This window comes from Lipotes vexillifer, unplaced genomic scaffold (assembly GCF_000442215.2).
Source record: "Lipotes vexillifer unplaced genomic scaffold, Lipotes_vexillifer_v1.1 scaffold134, whole genome shotgun sequence".
Classification (NCBI taxonomy): Eukaryota; Metazoa; Chordata; class Mammalia; order Artiodactyla; family Lipotidae; genus Lipotes; species Lipotes vexillifer.
This window is the reverse complement of record NW_006787464.1, coordinates 760,798-782,392: the sequence shown is the minus strand read 5'-3', so window position 1 is coordinate 782,392 and position 21,595 is coordinate 760,798. Positions and strand designations below refer to the sequence as shown.

The 21,595-nt window shown below is 41.9% G+C and overlaps 1 protein-coding gene across 1 annotated transcript in view; it reads left to right on the top strand.

Annotated features, from left to right (window-relative positions):
- Positions 1-137: 137 nt before the first annotated feature.
- The window catches only part of JAK1 (Janus kinase 1), a 52,773-nt gene continuing 31,315 nt past the window's right edge, over positions 138-21,595 (top strand). The window contains exons 1-7 of the mRNA XM_007460078.1: positions 138-220; positions 3,240-3,438; positions 6,934-7,057; positions 12,429-12,582; positions 15,849-16,012; positions 18,097-18,439; positions 19,980-20,165. Coding sequence (XP_007460140.1) covers positions 215-220; positions 3,240-3,438; positions 6,934-7,057; positions 12,429-12,582; positions 15,849-16,012; positions 18,097-18,439; positions 19,980-20,165 — 1,176 coding nt within the window. The 5' untranslated portion in view covers positions 138-214. The remainder of the gene's footprint in view (positions 221-3,239; positions 3,439-6,933; positions 7,058-12,428; positions 12,583-15,848; positions 16,013-18,096; positions 18,440-19,979; positions 20,166-21,595) is intronic.

The window sequence follows — 21,595 nt, the reverse complement described above, 5'->3', positions numbered from 1 at the left end:
CCCGCCCCCACCTTCTTCCTCCCAAATGCTTTTTCCTGCCTGTTTATGGTTTGGGCTGCTTCCTTAATGAAAGTGTCTTCTTATTTTCTGATGCAGTTACCTCTGCAGCTGATTTATTTATTTATCTTTGTCTTTAGCTCAGCTCTGAATGGGTTTTGGCAAGTAGAGAAGAAAATCCAGTCTGCTTTTTGGGGGGCATTGGACAGCTGGATAAATGCAGGTATGTACATTTGCATATTTAAAAGAAAGACAAAAAGGAAAATAGCTTCTATAAAGAATAATGAAACTGATCTAAAACTTATAGGACTATCTGTGCTATATCCATTTATTTTTCAATATCGTTATTTTAATTTTTGTTCATTCCAAATGTTGCATGTGCTACTTTGGAGATTTTTTTTTTTAACTACAAAAGTATGGGAAGTACAGTCTAAGTTCCCTTGTAATCTCTCCTAGATAGTCACCACTGATAACAATTTATTGTCTGTTTTTCCAGATTGTACAAATGCATAACCAGAAGGATCATAATATACATGTTTTGCTTTTTTCATTTTGCAGTGTGTCATATACATCTTTTAATGTTGGGTCAAATAGTTTTTGTTGTTGTTGTTGTTTTTTGCGGTACGCACGCCTCTCACTGTTGTGGCCTCTCCCGTTGCGGAGCACAGGCTCTGGACGCGCAGGCTCAGCGGCCATGGCTCACGGGCCTAGCCGCTCCGCAGCATGTGGGATCTTCCCGGACCGGGGCACGAACCCGTGTCCCCTGCATCAGCCACTGTGCCACTGCGCCACCAGGGAAGCCCAAGGGTCAAATGGTTTTATGTCACCTTAACAGCTGCATAGTATTCCTTTATGTTGGTATTCTCTTTTTTTATATAAATTTATTTTATTTATTTTTGGCTGTGTTGGGTCTTCATTGCTGCACGCAGGCTTTCTCTAGTTGTGGTGAGCGGGGGCTACTCTTCATTGCGGTGCAAGGGTTTCTCATTGCAGGGGTTTCTTTTGTTGCGGAGCATGGGCTCTAGGCGCAGAGGCTTCAGTAGTTGTGGCCTGCAGGCTCTAGAGCGCAGGCTCAGTAGTTGTGGCACACGGGCCTTAGCCGCTCCGCGGCATGTGGGATCTTCCCAGACCAGGGCTTGAACCCGTGTCCTCTGCATTGGCAGGTGGATTCTCAACCACTGCGCCACCAGGGAAGCCCTTATGTTGATATTCTTAATTTTGTTTACTGAGTGCTCTCCTGTTGGACATTGTATTTTTGTTTTCTATTTCAAATGGTGCCACATCTTGTACATATATAATTATGTATATTTGCCTGATTATTTCTGTAGGGTGAAAGTGTATAATACCATCTTTAAATTCTTCCCCCGCCATGTCTGTTTAGATTCCTAAGGACAAAGGTTTTTTCTTAAGTTATAAAGCAGGCTAGCTACTTTGTCTTCCATCTCTATTTTTCATTGTTGGGGTAGAGTTGGAGGCTCAGTGTTGGGTTTTAAAACTTTCTTGCTTGATAGTTGATCTGTACCTTAAGGTAAGTTATGAGCTCATCTTTCAGCCTCTGGTCTCTGGAAAATTTTGATCTTCAAATTTATTTTGGAGATTAAGCAAGTAAAACCAAGTGCCTCTTAGTTTGTAGTATTGAGGCATATCTGGTTTGTGTCCTTCCTGTAAGTATCTCACCTCACCAGGGCAGCTAACGGACCAAGCACATGAATTTGTTGAAGAGAATTTGGTGAAGAGAACTGTGACTGTGGCCCTCCCTCCGTGACTTGCTTTGGGTCATTCTGCAAGCTCTGTGCTAGGCACTGGTGATACAAATATGAATGACACAGTCCCTGTCCTTAAGGAACTCAGCACGTGGGAGTGAGAGAGGGACAGACAGGTGAATAAGAGGGTAGTAATTCAGTGTGGTGAGTGCAGTGTGGTGAGTTTGAGAGAGGACATCTAACTCAGGAGGTGGGATGGAGGTTCAGAGGTGGCTTCCTGGAGGAGGTAATGTCCGAGCTGAGTTCTAAAGGCAATTGAAGTTTGCCCTGAAAGGGATGAGGTAGGAAGGCACTCCTGGTAGAGGAATCAGCATGAGCAAAGGCAGGAAAATGAGATAAACGGCTTGGGGGTGAGGTGGGGGGGGTAACAAGAAGATGGCAGCTTTGTGAGTTTCAAGCCTGCAGTAAGAGGCTGAGAGTGATACAACATGATATGAGGCCAGTGTGGCTATCTGGCCAGGTGATGGAGGGCCTCTGTTAGGCGCTTAGGATTGGTCTCTAGATTAATGGGGAGCCTTTAGAGGATCTGAGATGTGCTAGGGGGACATTACTTTGGGGGCTAAGTGAAGGTTGACTTGGTAGGCAGGAGGAAAGTAGGAACCTGGGGTCAGGGAAATTGGTTTGAGGCCATTGGTGCTGGGGTGAGGGGGAGAAAGAACATGCAGGACTTTCCCTAGTTCCCCTCTCTTTTCTCACCATGCCCAAAGCTCAGTTGCTGAGGTTGGCTCGTTGATCCTAGTTGCTCTCCCCATTGAGGGGGCTCAGGTGAGTAACTTATTTGCAAGCTTCTCACCAGTGGGTTCTGACCTTTTCAAAGCAAGGCTTCTTGCTCACATTCTGGTGCCACAAAGTGCTGCCCATCATCCTGCCTCTCCGTGAGGTGAAGGGACCCGGCTCCACTCATTAATTCTCATGACCCATTCATGTGGCTTATGAACATGAATCGGTAGTCCTTCTGTGTGTACTGTCTCAGAGCCAGCCTGGGCTAGGCTCTAGGGGCATGAAAATAGGTAAGGATGGTTAATGCCCTCCCCGAGCTTGCCGTTTACTGGGAGGTAGACATAAAAGTAAAAGACGAGTGTAATTTGTGCCAGTAGGTCTATTCAAAAGTTAAATGATTCTAGTAGAGGTAACAGGAATATTAGTAATGTTAACATCAGTGGTTCCAGAATGAGGCACATTTTTCAACTACAACTTGTATGCAAATAGAGAAAATAAATTCAGGTCATGTCTAAAATTACTCTAATTTTTGACAATATGGTCTTAACCATAATTCATGAGCGTGCATAATTGATTGCTTCCCATGGTTGCACCTGCTGTGAGCTCTGATACATTTGATTTTCAGGGAGGAAAGGGGCAGGGGGAGGTACTTTTCCAATACCATATCTTTCTGCTTGCTTACCTTCAAAACACTCTTTCACCACTTAGTGCTTTTAGCACATAGAATGACCGCATAGTCTCATTTTCCTTCCACTACAGTATTTAAATATAAAAGAGGACTGCAATGCCATGGCTTTCTGTGCTAAAATGAGGAGCTCCAAGAAGACCGACGTGAATCTGGAGGCCCCTGAGCCAGGGGTGGAAGTGCTCTTCTATCTGTCGGATAGGGAGCCCCTCCGGTTGGGCGGCGGAGAGTACACAGCGGAGGAGCTGTGCATCAGGGCGGCGCAGGAAAGCTGTGAGTACCGGTAGCTGCCCAGGGCCCAGCGGGTCCTGGTGTCTCTGCCCCCGCACCTCCACTGAGTTGGAGAGAGGTGTGGGCTCTGGGAGTCATTCATTCTGCCCTGCCTCTTTCACTGACTTGCATTTGACCTTAGGCCAGTGAATTTAATTCTGAGAGTTTCACTTTTCACTTTCTTCGCTGCAAAGTAGCTTATTCCTGCTCTGTCACTAATGAGCTACAGGGATACCAGGGAATAATGCTCAGTTTTCTGATTTCCTCTATATCTATGAAATTGGAATAATATCAGCACTAAATGAGTGAAGCGCCTGGCACAAAGTTACAAGCTCAGAAGTGCCATCTCTCAATATATTAATTGTTTAAAACTTCTGAAAAGTGTGGTCTGTCCTTATGCTGCCATGACCTGCCTCCTTATTGCCTGGCACCCCCCTCCCTGCCCCTGCAACGTGACGCTAAGTTGAAGTGAGAAGTTAAGTCTCACTTTGTGGCTTGGTCAGATTGCCAAGTTGTGAAAAGGAAGGACAGTGAGGCTGTGAACAAGACAATCATTTTTTCTTTCTTTCTTTTCTTTTTCTTTTTTTAAAGTGAGGCTTGTCTTACTAAAGTTAGCCTATTGCCCTTAGAAGGTAGGAAACCAAACTGACTAACAAAATAAAGCCCTTCATTATACTTTAAACTTGGAGTCATTGGCAGTTTTTCCCTATTAAAGCAGTTTCTGCTTTTAAATGACAGGTAAAGTTAATTCACAGAAACTGAAGATCTAATCCACTTAGATCGTGGTGGTGGTTATACAACTCTGTAACTATACTAAAATTCGTTGAACTGTACACTTAAAATGGGTGAACTTTATGGTATGTAAATTACATCTCAGTAAAGCTGTTTTTAAAAAATCAACTCATTTCATGATGATAGATTAACTAGCCATGATGGCAGATAGTCTGATCTGTGCTTTACTTAAATCATCTTCAGTCCTCAGAACAACTCTGCGGGGATAGTATGGTTGTTTGAAGAATCAGCTACCTTGTTTGTAATACAGCTTGTCTAGAAAACCCATTTTCTTCCTGATATGTCTTTCTGCTTAAAATGCTTTAAATACAAGAGTTCCAATAAAAGGGGAGAGGTTGGTGCTCTAGGGAAGAATGTAGTAGATCCTTACTGACTAAACATAACACTAGATAAAATTGGCTGAGTTACAGATTATTGTGGGGGAAAATGCATTAATATTTTAGGGTTACTTTGACTAGATAGCAGAGTAGGTAAGGAACCAGCTTTGGACGGCAGCTTTAAAAGTATTTGTAATTAGCAAAACAACTAGATGTAAATTGGTGTTTCTAAGTCATTTTTTCCCCTTTACCTTGAGATTTGGTTTATAATGTTTATTCTGTTAGCCAGGCTTCTTGCCATCAGCATAGCAAGTATAAACCTTAGTTTGTTAGCAAGGATCATTTGTACAGAATTGTTGGGCTGCAGTTAGTGAGAGATAGAGGAATTGCTGCTAAAGGAGATGAGAGGGGAGAGCCTGTGAATCTGAAGACAGACACAGCCCCTGTATCCTGTTACTCTGGGCTCAGGGTCAATTTGGGGCATCAGTTTTTAAGCCCAGTCTGTAGAGAATGAGTATTATCTTTTGTAACCAACTCAGGGGATTGTTGCAAAAATTAATAAATTTTAAAAATAGATGAATACAGAATACCACAGATTCTTGTAGCTATTATTATTATTATTGTAGTACATGATGTTTTGGGGTCTGTGTACGTCCTCATTTTTCACCAATATATGGTAAATTTTTGTTCTTTTAGCTCTCATTATTTGCCCCCTCAGTACCTCTATCTAGGTTTGAATGCCAGCCCTGGATTTTAGTAGTTGAGTAACCCTGAATCAGACTAAATCTCAGAGTTTCTTTACCTGTAACATGGCAAAAATAATACTTAACCACATTAAGTGTTAGGAGAATTAAAAGGTAATAGATGTGTGTTAGCCTGATGCCTGATACTAAGCCCTCAGTAAATGTTAGTGTTGTTATTATTTTTCAGTACTTTTATATAAATGGTATCTTTCATCTTCCTATTTTTAAGTAGTAATATTGTTTGAATCAGACCTGTGGTAGAATTATAGACCTGTCCATGATTATAGAGAAATTATTCTTCAAATATGTATGTTTCACATTCAAATATGGATATGTATAAAGAAAAGCTAGATTTCTAGGTCAGTCCACAGAAGCCAATTTATGAATGAAAACCAACTGTTTACCTGAAACATAGTCCTGATAATACTGGATCCAAAAGCCATTTGCCATTTTTCCCAAGGGAAAATGCTCTTTGAAATTTAGCTCCATCTTCTCTGTTACATGGAGGAGTGTAACTCTGAAGGGGTAACTCCCAAATATCTTGAGAAGCAGGAGTTGAGGAATTCAGCAGAGGCATGAAGATCCCAAGAAAGCTGTAACTTCTTAACTTAGTGTGTGCATTGGAGAGAGTCCCTGCCTAGGTGAGCAGGGCCAGCCGGGGTCCCAGTCAGTGTCAGTCTCACTTCAGATGTCTGAGTTGGGAAACAAGTGCCAGCTACCTCATGTTCTCCCATGTTTTTTTGCTTTTAAGTTCATTGTATCTTAGTTTGAGGCCTGACCACACATGAAAATATCAGCAATGATTGATTACTTGCAATCATTCTCCTGTCTCCCCTGACACTTTTAGATTACAGGTCTGTGGAATTGTAATCATGGGCTCAGAAGTGAGTGGAAAGGTACTTTCCTGGCTTCATCATCTCCCTTATCTTTTTGAATATTCTTGTATCAAAGGAGGCAGTTAGGTAGGGAGGCAAGGGAGCACTGTTGGACCACCTTTTGTAAGCATATATGTTCTTGCTAGTTGGCTACCAATAAAAAATATTTTTGATAACCATAGAGTACTTAAGAAGTGTATTGTTATTAATGGCAATAGATTTTAATCACTGATAGAAATCACTTTGGTTATTTATTCTAACACACATTTCATGTGCTACTGCCAGGAACTTGTTCACATGTTTAATGCGTAATCACAGTGTGTTAGAACTGTTTAAACATTTTCTGTAGGAGACAGATTAGGGATTTCTCAAACTCTAAGATTGTTTCTCACTGTGATTAACAAGGTGCACATCAGGTGGTATCTGGAAACCTCTCAGATAGCCTTTTTTTCTTTGAAGCAGGATTTGGTAAGACTCTGTCATAGACACTGTAATGAGAAATATTATTAGACTTTTATTTTTAAATGGTTTTAACCTGGTTTGCCAGGAGCTATAGTATATAATCCTGGGGAGCCATAATTTTTTATTATTTCGTTTAAAACTGCCTGATTGAACATGGTTGGAAGTTGTATTTGGCCCTAAGAGGTTGCGAATATGATGTAGATTTTTTGGATAAGAGAATTTCTGGTCTTTGCATATGTTGTGCTTTGGAAACAGATGGCCAGATTTATCTGTCTTTAATTTTCTGATGTGTTCTTTACTTTTCCCCAGGTATATCTCCTCTGTGTCACAACCTCTTTGCCCTGTATGATGAGAACACCAAGCTCTGGTATGCTCCGAATCGCACCATCACCGTCGACGACAAGATGTCACTCCGGCTCCACTACCGGATGAGGTATGGGTGCCTGCTGGGCTCCCTCATGCAGGGACGGGCGACGGTTAGCCTGGAGCCCTGAGTCACTTACCAAGAAGTATTATAGTCATTTTTATAATTTGTAAGTTTTGTATTTGCTTGGTATGAGACAGGGCTTCTTCAGTATTCGGAAAACAATTCAAGATGAGTTTGACCACCTTCCTCTGCCACATTTTAGAAAAGAAATCATTATGATGCAGAGGGTATTTTGAATAGAATTAGTATCCTACAGCAGAGTTTTTCATTCAGTGAATCATGGATATGAGTTTAATTTAGTGAGTTATGACCAGGATTTTTTTTAAAAGAGAGAAATAGATGAGGATAGATAATATCGGCATATATACATATCCTAAGAATATTGTTTTTTAGAACTTCAGTTTGAGATATGTAATCTGTCTGTATGTACTAGGTCATGATAAAATAAATATGTTTCTTACTAAAAGTTGCAGCTAGAGAGCTTGAGAAACACTGCCTGAAGTGGAAACCTAGAAATCCTAGCTTGGTCTTGTTCTAAAGAGGTGAATGTTTTGATCCACTCCCTGAGGATTTTTATCTAGTGGGGCTGTAATTTTTCTTCTGGTGGGTACTTACTTGCCTTTTCTCCCATATTGTAGACTTTGTTAAATGTCACATAGTCTCCCAAGGTGGCACAGGCAGTCAGTACTTCACCACTGTAGTCTCTTGAGTTTATAAGTGTGTTTGTTCTGTACCTAGAATTGAAAGTATGTTTGTTAGATACTAGCTAAACATACTTTCACACGTATATTTAGCAGAGGAGCTTATAAATTCACCCTATTATAAATAGGGTGAATCCTATCTGAAAAGAATCTTAACTTACATAGATGTGATTAAGTCAGTGGGTTAGCTCAGATGCTAATGGAACACCAGGTCATGCTGGAAAAGCCCTGGCGATCTCAGAGGCCCTCAGTATTTTAGCTGCTATTTACTCTGGGGAGTCAGTAGAGTTGTTACCATTCCACAATGGCCTGGGTGTTTTTCTCAGCGGAAGCCGAACCAGATCTACGTTCTTTGATAATCATCCTGGGGCTGACTTTCCTCTTCTCTCTGTACTCACCCACAGTCTCACCTTAAGAGGAGAGGTGTGTGTCATGTGAGATTTCACGCCCCAGATTTAGGGAAACGTTCACCCCACCCAGCTGAGCCTTCCGACTATATTTGGATTTGTTTTTCAGAGTGTAATCTAGCTTTCTGTGGCCTGGGGGTTGGCTGTGTGACCCAGCATTGAAACATGTATTTGCAGCTCGAAGTCTAGGAAGTGGGGCATCTCATTGAGTTCTAGTTCTTTCCCTCTAGGTTTTTCCACTTGGCTCGGAATCTAGAATGGTAGAATCTGGGACTTGGAAGACACCTGAGTTTGCCTGATTCAATTCTTCCAAGTTTTTAGGGGGAAACTGATGTCCATAAAAGAGAAGTGAGTTACTCACAGTTACACACATAGTGAATTGTCTTGTTAGCATTAGAATCCTCTGAGGCCTTCGTCTTTGCTGGTCATGTGACTGCCTCATGATTAAAAGCTGTCTTTGCCAGCTCCCTGTTTTTGTTAGCTGCCAGGAAGTGCATGGCTGCCTCATTTTTGGCACCTTGACTTTGTACCTGACATTGGGCCTCAACAGGATATTGCTTTGTTACCACAAGCTCTTTGAACTTGGAAAAAAAGATCCCACCCTAAGCTAAAACATTTGCATTACAACAAACTACATAATTTTGAAACCTCAGCATCTCACCACTAAAAAAGGTGTAATACAAAAATAAATGTTAGTGACTATTTCAGTGGAATCCCAGCTCTGTGTTCTTGTACTTTAATTATAGTTTTCTGCTTTTAGATAATTTTGATAGCTATTGTTTTGTAATGTATCTTAATATAAGACAAGCATATTCTTTATTCCTCTTTAAGAAAAAAAAGTTTTCTTGCTTTATCATCTAAATGAATTTTACTATCCATTAGTAAAGTTCTATAGAAGCCTAAAGAGAATTCGTTGTATATAATAGCTGTACATAAACTTAGAATATGTAATCATCTGTAATATAATTTTCTCAAAAACTTGCAAGGAAGGCATATCTCTTATTGGCAGGTCTGTCTATTCCGCCAATAAGGGGGATAATCTTTCCCTCCCTCCTTCCTTCCTTCCTGCAGTGTTCTTCCACATCATTCTGCAAAGGAATATCAGCAGCTATCATACTACATTTATTTAGATCATTCTTAATTTTTTTCCTTCAGCATGTTGTAATATCAGGAATTGGCCCAAGTTTAATAATTAATTTTGAAAGGAGCGCACAGTTTCTGTCTTCAGTGTACTTACTACTTTTGTCTTATTAGCGATTAGGAAGATGTTGATTTTTTTTTTCCTTGAAACATTCCCTGTTGTTACATTTATTTATTTATTTTTCTTGAAGTGTAGTGGATTTACAATATTAGTTTCATATGTACAACATAGTGATTCAGTATTTTTGTAGGTTATACTCCATTTAAAGTTATTACAAAATAGGGCTTCCCTGGTGGCACAGTGGTTGGGAGTCCGCCTGCTGATGCAGGGGACACAGGTTTGTGTCCCAGTCTGGGAAGATCCCACACGCCGCGGAGCGGCTAGGCCCGTGAGCCATGGTCGCTGAGCCTGCGTGTCCGGAGCCTGTGCTCCGCAACGGGAGAGGCCACAACAGTGAGAGGCCCGCGTAAAAACCAAAAAAAGTTATTACAAAATAATGGTTATATTTCCCTGTGCTATACAATATATGCTTGTTGCTTATGGAAGATGTTGATTTTGGCAGTTAACTGATCTAAAGGTTTTTTCTTTTTATTGTCTTATTAAATAGAGAGCTCTCAGCCTTTGACTATAGGAAATTTCCAGAGATCCAGCCTTGTTTTAGGCTCCCTTCAGCCTTTCTGTAGTGGAGAAGCTGCACATTGCCTTATCTTGTCTGAACATCTTACCTAAAGGCTTCCAAGGCAAGGCTAGTCTCACAGGGCTCAGATAGCAACCTCAGAAAATGTCCTTGTTCAGCCCGGAGGGAGTATGCTGGGCCCTTTGAGCTACTCTCTTAATCATCCCATGTAGACCCTCTCACCTGTCTCCTCCCAGGCAGACCCCCTGGAACTTACAGTAGATCACTAGATTATTGTATGAATGAAGAGAACTCTCCATTTTGGATTTCCCTCAGCAGTCAGAGGAGTTGGCCATGGCCTTGTCCATCTTTTTCAGCCCCAGTGTCAGATTTCCTGTTGTCTGCTCAGCTGGTAGGGCTGGTTCACCTCTTACTTTCTGCCTGCCTAGGGCAACCGATCCTGGAGGAGTCCTCCCCGCCTTGCTTTGTTCTGCCCTTGAAGAGCAGGCTCCTCAGCCTGGGGGCAGCATGAATTATGGCCTCTTTGTCAGCTCAGAGCCTCAGGCTTCTACTCTCACATGGGAAGGTGCGGGGATAGTCCTGCAGCTGTGGTTTATGGTGCATGTGGACTCTGTGGATACGTGGCTCTTTCTGTCTGAGAGAGAGATGCCAAAGGCCACAGTCAAATTATCAGTCATTTCCGTGAGTTTTGTGGAAGGTGGGCTGTATAGAATCACTTGAAGTTGTAAAATGTTGATTTTTACCTTTAAAGTAACTTCTTATCCATCCTTTCCATTTTAATTGCTACTTCTTGAGTTAGGTCATTCATTTGCTGTTTCTGCATCCAACAAGCATGTATTAAGCACCTGTTATATGCTAGGCGCTGGGGATTTAGTGATGAGCAAGGCACTGAGGCCTCTGCCCCCACAAACCTCACGGCATTGCCCAGGCTGCTGCCTTAGGCACCTGCTTGTCTCTTGGCCTCTCTCATTTCAGTCCATCTTCTGTGGGGCTTTCTTCCAGTGGGATCCTGCCTCACATCAGTTTGGCTCAGTCTTTCCTCTGCCTTCTGTGTATGGTCCAGACTCCATAGCCTGGTATTTATTTATCCTAGTCCCAACTCCCTTCCCCAACCCTTTACCCTTCCCTACCACATCCCCTGGCAGTGGCAGCAGCTTCTTTCTCCTTGGTGCTCCTTTGGCACCTTATCTGAGATACTCATGTTCAAGAAAAACTTATCTATGAGGCACAATGCCTTGGGCTCATGATGTTATTAGGGGTCCACAGAAGTGTTTTAATTTTATTAAAATCAGGAAAAAAAATAATCCAGCCTGGATTATATTCATCTTTATACCAACATAGTTGTAAAATATAACTTTAATATTTTTTTTTATGGAGGAAAGGAAAACTGTGTGGGGTCCATGGAAGTTACAGTGTAGCCCTATTTATGAGATGTGCCCCCTGGATTTAACTGATTGCCTACAGACAGGGAATTCACAGCAGGCAGGGACTGTGCCTGAGAACCCCTTGTGTTCCAGAGCCTGGCCCAGGACCTGGCATGCCCTAGGCTCTGCAAATAGAGCTCACTGACAGATATCTGAGTTTAACGGCAGCTCCTTTTTGGGAGGTTTTATATGTTCCTTCTCCATGCGGTGGTGGTTTTTCATCAGCACATGGGCATGTCAAGGGAGAGAGACCCAGGTACTCTCTGAGTCTGTAGCCTAGAGCTGACCTGGATCAGCTTGGCTCAGTCACTTTCAACATTCCAGAACTCATTGTGTTTCTCTTACAGATGGCAGAGGAAAGTAGTAGTGGAGAAAACAGGCTTGTGGTCTTAGGTGACCTAGCCTCTCGGAACCTCAGTTTTCCTTATCTATAAAATGGAAACAATGAAACATACCTTGTACAGTTGCTGTAAGCATTAAATAGCATAATGTATATAAAGCATTTATTAGTTCAGGGCACTGCAGCTGATGCTTGTAGTAGTATTTGTATATTTCTTCTGTTTTAAAACTTTGTTCATTGTAAGATAAAAAGTGTCAGTAACAGCCATCTGAGAATTAGGAAACACTGCTACATTAACTGTATGTCTTGACTGTATGATGAAACTGGATTTCAGAAATGTTAAACTGTGAAATAGGTCTTGGATTCAAAGCAGGCTGGCATTACTAACAGTGGAGGGAGTTGCTGGGCTAGCATCTAGTTCTAGACAGCAGTGTTTTCCTATCTAGGAAGACGGAGTGGAAATTACTTTGTGATTTTAAGGAAGTCACTTTATCTCCCTGAGTCATAGATGAGGTTCTGGCAGTATGCTCTTCACAGAGTGCTTAAAGAATGAAAAGAAAAGGACCTTATAAACAGTGAAGCGCTACACAGATGAAAGGTCTGTCTGTTTACTTCTCAGGGAAGTTTAACCTCTGGCACTGATCGCTCTGGGTAGAACCAGGATGCCTCTCCCACGCATGCCAAGGTCCCCTTTCCCACAGTTAACATTCATCTTCCTGCCTTACAGGTTCTATTTCACCAACTGGCATGGGACCAATGATAACGAGCAGTCAGTATGGCGACATTCTCCAAAGAAGCAGAAGAATAGCTATGAGAAAAAAAAAGTTCCAGATGCAACACCTCTCCTTGATGCCAGCTCATTGGAGTATCTGTTTGCTCAGGTAAGATGTTGGGCCCTGGAGAGCCTGGAGTTTGTGGGGTGGGTAAGACATGGTAGGGGTCAGATTCCCTGGCGCAGCCAACCGTGGTGGCAGCTAAGATGCTTTATGGCCTGTTCCATGGGTAGTTCTCACCAACCCTGGACTTGCCCCAGGTGAGGACAGGGAAGGCAGTTCAGCATCCAACCGGCTGGTTATCCCACTTGCGGGCTTTTTGGGCTTTACTTCTTCCCCATTCCTTTCTTTTTCCCCCCTCCTACCATTTCAGTTCGTGTCTACAGTGCCTCCTGTGCAGAGAGCAGAGGGGAGCTATAAGTGAGGGAAGGTGTAGTTCAGCAGGGCTAATCACGAAGGTACTTCCCAGCAGTCACAGAGAGGAAGGAGGTGGCCACTCTGAGTCACAGTGGTGGCCGGGTAGAACGATAAGACACTAGAAGAAAGCCAGAAAGAGAAGTTAAGTCACCTAAATTACATTACCCTGAGGTAACTAACATTTTTGTATATGTGCTTCCTGATTTTATTATGCAGATATGTATTATGCACTATGTAGTTTTTGAAAATATGTTATTGTTCTGAGTGTCTGTGTACTTTTTGCTAAAGTGCTGCAGAAACTGTGGTGAGCAAGACAGACATGGTCTCTGCAAGCACCAGACATATAATCGAGTTGGACAAACAAAACAAGCAGATAAAATGATACATAGATAATACACAAGAAATTATGAAAAGTGCTATGAAGAAAAAGGCCTTTGTCATAGAGAATATGGGGAGGGAGGTTTGAATGGGGAGACCTAATTTAAATAGTGTGATCAGAGAAGATCCCTCTAAAGAGGTGGCATTTATATTGAACTTTGAAGAATAAAAAAGTGTCTGCAATTCTAAGGGAGGAGTGGGGAAAGTATTTCTTCGGAGTAGAGCAAAGCTTTTCAAAAGCAGCACTACTGACCCTTTGGGCTGGTTAATTCTTTGTTGTAAGGGATTGTGGAATATTTATCCACACCCCTGGCCTCCTCTCCTTAGATGCCAGTAGCACCAGTGTAGTGGCAGTAGAGTTGGAGAAAAATGGGTGGATCTGAGATTAATTTTGGAGTTGGATTTGATATGATTTGCTTATGAGTTGGATGTGGAAGGTGAGGATATTTGAAGAGTCAAAGAGAATTTTGAGATTTATTTTGGGCAGTGTTTGGTAGATAACGGAGTGATTCCCTGCATAGGGAGACTGGGAGCAGCAGGCTGGAGAAGGGGTGGGAATTGGGAGCTCTCTTTTGGAGACACCTGTGAGATACACAAGTGGAGATTCGGCTAGGAAATCGAGCGTGAGACTGGAATCCAGAGGAGAAGTCAGCCTTTATTTAACTAATCCTTGTTTCTGAACACGCTTGGTTTTTCTTGATTTTTTTCCCCTGTTGTGCTATCACTGTTACAAAACAGCCTCATACATACGTCTAAATATGTGTTCTGTTTATTATTTCCTTAGGATATACTTTTACACGTGTGGGTTATATGTCACAGTTGTATTCTCTTGTACAGCTTTAGTTGTTGATCGCACACTATCCATGTTCCATAATATACCTGAGGAATGGCCTCAGAGACAGTAGAGAAATGGGACAGGGCACAGCCCTGGGCAGATACTGTGTGGAAAAAATAAGTGAACTGGCCATTTTCAGATTGGTCTTTTTGAATTCAGCCTCCTAGTTTTACATATATTCATTTCTGAGATTGATTCTTTTACTTTTTTGGGAGAGGAAGTGTAAAAAAAGAGTGCACCATACTTCAAGAGTAAATATTACATTAGAACCTGACTTTTCAGAGCTTCAGGAATGAGTTACGTGAGGTAGTTGTACAGTGATATTGACAGAAAATCACAGCCAGACAAAATAGTTTCAGATTTTGTTCTCCTCTTCACACATTGCTGGTGGAGATGATTGTTGTTGGTCCTTGATAGTTTGTAGAAGTTGTCAGTGTCCTTTTCTTACTGAGAGAAACAAGAAGTCCTATCTTGGGGAAAAGGGGGAACTGCAGCAGTGAGAACCCTCCATCCAAAACCCACTAAACTAAAGTTGCTTCAGGGAAAGTGAGTGTCTTCCTTATGTAGTAACACCACCCCCATACTTCATGTCTGCCTCTTTTTGAGCTGGAGAAAGGCTAACCAGGTCCCAATCCTAAGAGCTGTGTACACTTCCAGTTGGTGAGCTTTAAAGACTGAGTTTGACTGTAGCACAGTGTTGCAGAGCTGTAGTCCTGCAGTCACATCTGGTCTGACCCTCTACCCCACCACTCACTAGGTCCCCAGCTCCCACAGTATTCTGTCTTTCTAATTGACTTTGGTTTTGGTAACTACTTGAGGTTATATATTTCTGTTTGTTCTTCTTTCTTTCCTGGAAATCTCCGTAAGGTCAGTGATGTGGTTTGGTTAACTGCTATATCCCTAGCACCTAGAATAACATCTGGCCTGTAATTGGTTCTTGTTAATCAATGATTACCAAGTGAGTGAATGAAGTTATTTAACCTTTTGGTGCCTTAGATTTCTCAGCTGTTAGGCAGAGATGATGATGTTAGCATCCCCCTCATAGGGCTGTTGTAAAGAATAAGTGAAATAGTAAATGAGAGGAACCTCCCACAGTGCGTAGCACTCAGGTTAGGGCTTAATAAAGGGGACCTAGCAGCCCTCATTGGCTCGTGGAATGTGGCATGCCTCAGTGAGTGAGGGGGTGTATTTTGGTGATACATTCCACTACCGGAAACTTGAACAGCAGATGTTGAAAAAACTTACGTGTGGTAATGATGCAGTGTGGAATCTGGATTCCTTCTCCTTTCTGTAAATCTACATCAGAAGGGTGTGTGGTGCTCTGTCATTTATACACTGGTTCGTTGTGGAGTTAACAAATAATCAAACCCCAGACAGCTGTCACGTCCCATGCCCTGGTGCAGCCCAAGCCTAGTACATGCTGCTTTTCATCATCACTTACATGGGAAGCCCCACAGAGGGGCTTCATGTGTTCATACTGTTCACCAGCACCCAGCATAGTGCACAGTGAGTATTTATTAAACGAATGAATTAACCTGGGGACACCTTTCCCAAGCCCCTTCATACCCAGCTGTTGAGAAAGAGCTTTGGTGCCAGAGAAACTCTAAATCTCGTTAGTCTCATTGCTGTACTGCTTATTGGGTAGCACCTCCCTGTGTGGGGAACCTTCCTCTCAAGATCAGAAACATGAGTGGACTCTTGAAACTTAAGTGGTGGTTCATTTCTTCTCACCTCTGCTCCAAAGGGACAGTATGATTTGGTCAAATGCCTGGCTCCCATTCGAGACCCCAAGACGGAGCAGGATGGGCATGATATTGAGAACGAGTGTCTGGGAATGGCCGTCCTGGCCATCTCCCACTATGCCATGATGAAGAAGATGCAGTTGCCAGAACTTCCCAAGGACATCAGGTAAACCTTCCTGCTGGCTAAAGAATTGATTGTGGGGATGGTGTTATTTTTGTATGTTTTCATACATCTCGAGTTTTTTTTTTTTTTTTTTTTTTGCGGTACGTGGGCCTCTCCCTGTTGCGGCCTCTCCCGGTGTGGAGCACAGGCTCCGGACGCGCAGGCTCAGCGGCCCTGGCTCCCGGGCCCAGCCGCTCCGCGGCATGTGGGATCTTCCCGGACCGGGGCACGAACCCGTGTCCCCTGCATCAGCAGGCAGACTCTCAACCACTGCGCCACCAGGGAAGCCCCTCATACATCTCAGTTTAACTACTGCCAGCTTTTGGCTGACTACTGCTCTCTGCAGAGCGCAACTCTTTTTTAGAATATTTATGAAAGGTAGCACTATTATAACTGTGTCCTGATTTTGAATGTTGGCTGATGACCTCAGAAATTTGTACTAGGGTGACAGTTCTGAGCTGGGGTGCCAGTCAAATTAGTGGCCTGCATGCCCTCCCCCTTCCTCTCTGCCCATGCTGGGCATTGCCATCTATCACTGAACTTTTTCCTTTTGTGCTGGATCTGTCCTAAAATCCTTCTCAGTATAGTTCTACAGGCAGAGCTGCTTTCGTTCCCAGCCAGAACTAGTTCACTAGAGAGCCATTAATTCTGATGTGAACCACGCTCAACTGTTACCTTAAGAAAACTGTATTTACTTTGTGATCAAGTCTTTGTGAAGGAATATTCAATCTGCATAACTCCAACCCATCTATGAAATATAATTTTTATTTTATTTTATTTTTTTGGCCGCACTGTGCCACATGTGGGATCTTAGTTCCCTGACCAGGGATCAGACCTGTGCTCCCTGCAGTGGAAGTGCAGACTCTTAACCACTGGACCTCCAGGGAAGTCTGGAAATATAATTTTTAAATCAGTGAGCTATTGTGATTGTCATAAGACAGTCTCATTTTGAAGAGGGAATTATTTATAGTGGTGTTATTTGTGATAGGTGGCATGTATCTTCTCATAAGGTTACTTCTTGTATCTCCTTGCCCTTGACCAGAGTCTGGAGCAGATCACAAGTTGCTCCTCAGAAATGGAGGGACTGATTAGACATATGCTGTTCTGCTACTTTCTCTGTTTTCTGTGGCTTTTGCTCTGGGCACCTCCTCTTTATTTTTTCATGAGGCTAAAGTAAAAAATGATAACTCTCCTCTGATTTTCCTCTCCATTACATTAATCGAAAAAATTACAATATTTGTTGGGGATAAATTTCAAACTCCACAGTTTTCCACCGTTGTGAAACCATCTGTGCAGCAGGGATTTCCCTGTGCCAGGTGCTTTTTCAGGCCTGGGAGTAACAGGCCGACGGGTCTCCCCACTTTGACCCCCAGTGGACTTGTTCTCTTTTTCTTTGGTGTTCATACTCTTCTTAAAGCTGGCTCCTGTTCTAGCAGTATATCTGTTTGCTGAGATTCTGTTAGTCATAGATACTCTCTCATTAGCACCTGGATGGGTAACTAATCTTTTAGTTTACTTGTTGATCCATTTAATATATCTGAGACATTTGCACATGGCAAACACTAGATCTTTTGTATTTAATTAGCTTTTATGGGTTTTTCCCATTTCTTATAAAAGTAGTTTTTGATCTTTATAGAAAAACTGTAAAATAGGCAAGTAGAACATACAAAACATCTTCCGTCACTCTTGACACCTTCCAGACGGCTTTCTAACTGATGCTGAATCTTAGTAACAGTGTGTTTATGTGAGCACCAGTGTGCATGGGAACAGTGACACTAGCAAAGAAAAACACAGATAAGTGCATTTTGCTGCCTGCCTTTGTGACCCAGAAAATCTGATGATTCCTGTAGGAATTTCCCATTTCAGTAAAATCTGTGGAACATGTACTTTTCTCTTTCAGTCCCTGTTCACCTCGATCTCCTTACGATTATCATACTCAGAGTTTTACTCCATCTTAGACCCTCTGGGAGTAGACCCTTCTTTCTCATTTGGCAACACAGGGAAGGAAGATTTATAGACTTAGGTTTCTTTCTGCACTATTCTGCTAACCTATCCATGAAAAAGAGACTTTTTTTTTTTACTTTCAGCTACAAGCGATATATTCCAGAAACATTGAATAAGTCCATCAGACAGAGGAACCTTCTCACCAGGATGCGGATAAATAATGTTTTCAAGGATTTCCTAAAGGAGTTTAACAACAAGACCATTTGTGACAGCAGTGTGTCCACACACGACCTGAAGGTGAAATACCTGGCTACCTTGGAAACTTTGACAAAGCATTATGGTGCTGAAATATTTGAGACTTCCACGCTACTGATTTCATCAGAAAATGAGATGAATCGGTTCCATCCGAATGATAATGGAAACATTCTCTGCTATGAAGTGATGGTGACTGGAAATCTTGGAATCCAGTGGAGGCAGAAACCAAATGTAAGTGCTGATAGGTGGCTGATCAGAACAGAGCATCCTGTGTCACATGGTGTGTTCCGTGTATTCTGTTGGGATTATCTCTTTGCATGTTCATCACCCCTGTCAGCTGAGTTTATTTCATGGGCTAGAGACCATGTATCATTCATCTTTTATTGTATCCATGTAGCAGTAGATCTAAAATAAATATTTATTGAGTTCTGTAGGCAAACAGAAATATAATAACAACATATACAATTTGTAATAATATAGCAATAATAGCAGACATGTACCAAGTGGTCACCATGTACCAAGAACTTTTCTAAGCATTTTACATGTATTAACTCAATTATTCCTTAAAATAAATCTATGAGAGATACTACCATTTTCCCTATTTTATAGATGAACACAGAGGCACAGACAAGTTAAGAAGCTTGCCCAAGGTCATAACTAACTAATAGTGATTATGCCAAGAATTAATTTAGCCCTCTGGTTCTGTGAAATAGAGTAATTTTTCTTGCAATTTGGAGCTTCTTTTTGAAGTGTTTCTTGGATGAGGCAATAGAGCAGAGTGGTTTAAAAGCATGGGTTTTAAATCTAAATAGATGTGGTCAAATCCTAGCTCCACTGTTTATACTCACATGGCCTTGGGAGGGTTACTTCACATATATCAGCCACATATTATTCATCTATAAAATGGCGATACTTAGTGTATTACCTCATAGTGTTGAGAGAACTGAATGTCGTTTAGCACAGAGCTTGGCATATGATAAATGTTCAATAAATTATTATAGCTGCTATTACCATCATCATTATTATTGTAAATAATAATAATATTGAAGTAAAGGTGAGATTTACTTTCTACTCCTATTTTATTTTCATGCTAAAATAACAGTGCCAAACACTTACCAAGTGTTTTCTGTGTAGTGTGGGTACTGTGTTAATAAGAACTTACCTACTGCTCCAAGAACCTTGTGAAGATGTAAGATCTCTGATTATGGATGAGGAAATGGAGGCACAAAGAGATGACCTAACTAAGTAACTGGCAGAGGCAGGATCTTATCCCAGATTTCTAGTCTCCAAGACTTCTGCTACACAAAATACGTAAGCTTGTGCAGACATGTATGACTCCCTAGGTTATCCAAGCATGGGATTCATACCTTCTCTTGAAAATTCCAACTTGAATATGGCTATAAAGTCAAGACAATCAGTGATAGATTGTAAAAGGAGAAAGCCTATGTTCAAGTGGGGGGACCTGACTGGAGATGCGTGTCTAGAGAGCAGTTATTTCTGTTCCTGAGTTTGCTCGCACATTATAGATTATGTAAAGAGTTTAGTCAGTGTGTTCATTAAGATCTCTTCCAGGTGTAGGATCCCAGGCATCCCTGCTGGGACCAAATAGGCCCATGGGGACCCAAATAGGCTCATGGGTGCTAACTCTCCCAGTTCCTTTGTCAATCCAGGCACGCTGGCTTTCTCCTCCTCAGCTGCAGGCCTTCTGTTGGTTTGCCAGGAGAAAATGAGAAAGCTGACTTCACTCTGTCACTTTTATGTATCTTATCAGGTTGTTCCTGTTGAAAAGGAAAAAAATAAACTGAAACGGAAAAAACTGGAAAATAAACACAAGAAGGATGAGGAGAAAAATAAAATCCGGGAAGAGTGGAACAATTTTTCTTACTTCCCTGAGATCACTCACATTGTAATCAAGGAGTCTGTGGTCAGCATTAATAAGCAGGACAACAAAAAAATGGTAAGTTTGCTTCAGAAGTGATTCGGCCTGGGTCTGGTGTTGGGAGGGAGACTTTGCTGAGGACAGTTATGTAGCATGTGCTCTTCAGGGTTCCTGTCCCAAAGAGAAAATCTCATGATCGTCTTATTTAAGCCAATAAGTCCCTATTGCTGACATTGACATTATCAATGTCTGTTTTTAAGTTCCACAGGTACATTCTAGTGCCTTTCTTTGGTCTTCAAATGTGTATCTGCTTCAGGATTTCCTGTCTTCCCAAAGATATTTCAGCATCACTATTTAGTTCACAAAAGTTAGTGGATTTGAAGATCCACATCACTGAGTGAGTGTCAGCATTTTCTCCCAAGGGCTCCTGCACAGCCTCTCTGCTGAGTTGGGTGGGTCATCTGGAATGAGGTCGGTGGGAAGCCCCACTTTGCACTTGAGCAGACTGTCCAGCCGGTAGCTCTGGCCACAGTGACAGTCCTCATCATGGTGTCAAGCACAGCCAAGTGACTCTCGGACAGAGGAAGGGGTGTTCAGCCTCTCTTCCTCTTTTTTTGGTATCACTTGAGGACGTGATCTAGACAGGCAGGGGAAGTCACTTCCCCAGTTTGGCAGGGGAAGTGGGAGTCCTGCCAGAATAAACATGTTTGTGTTGGGGAAGTCACAGCTGACGGCACATGGGGAGGACAGGTGGGTGAGACACGGTGCTCCATGCAATGAAGGTAGTCATCTAGGGAAATACCATGTTTTGCCTAAAAATTGGCAAATACTTTGTCAAAATCATAACACTCAGTTATGATTCTGGGAAAGAATCTGGTGATATGGTTTAGGACAGATGGTCATTCTTTTACATCTAGAGTAACTAGTCTTTTTGATAAACCGTTCGGGAAAGCAATTTGGTAAACGTGTTAAAAGCCTTGAAAGTATCTGTATATCCCTACATACAGGAAATGAGGACCTGTCTTCTAGAAACAATGAGAGATGCAGGCAGTAGTCTATGAATGAGAATGTTTATCCCAGCAGTATTTACAATGTCAAAATACTGAAACTAACCTGCATATATGATAATAGGAAAATGAGAGACTAAAACACAACTCATCTGAGTAGTAGAATATTATGTAAACAAATTGCTGAACTAAAAAAAAATCCGGAAAGATGCTTCGTAAATAGAAGAAAGCAGAATATAAAACTATTGGTAGAATGGAACCAATTTTGTTAAAAAAATTTATGCATATACATACACATGCTCTTAGAAAAGTAATCAGATGTTAACAACTATTGGTTTATGATGGGATTATGAGTGTTTTTAATTCTCCCCATCCTCCCCATTTTTTTAAATTTTTTTTATTTTTATTTTTTTTGTGGTACGCAGGCCTCTCACTGTTGTGGCCTCTCCCGTTGCGGAGCACAGGCTCCGGACGCGCAGGCTCAGCAGCCAGCTCACGGGC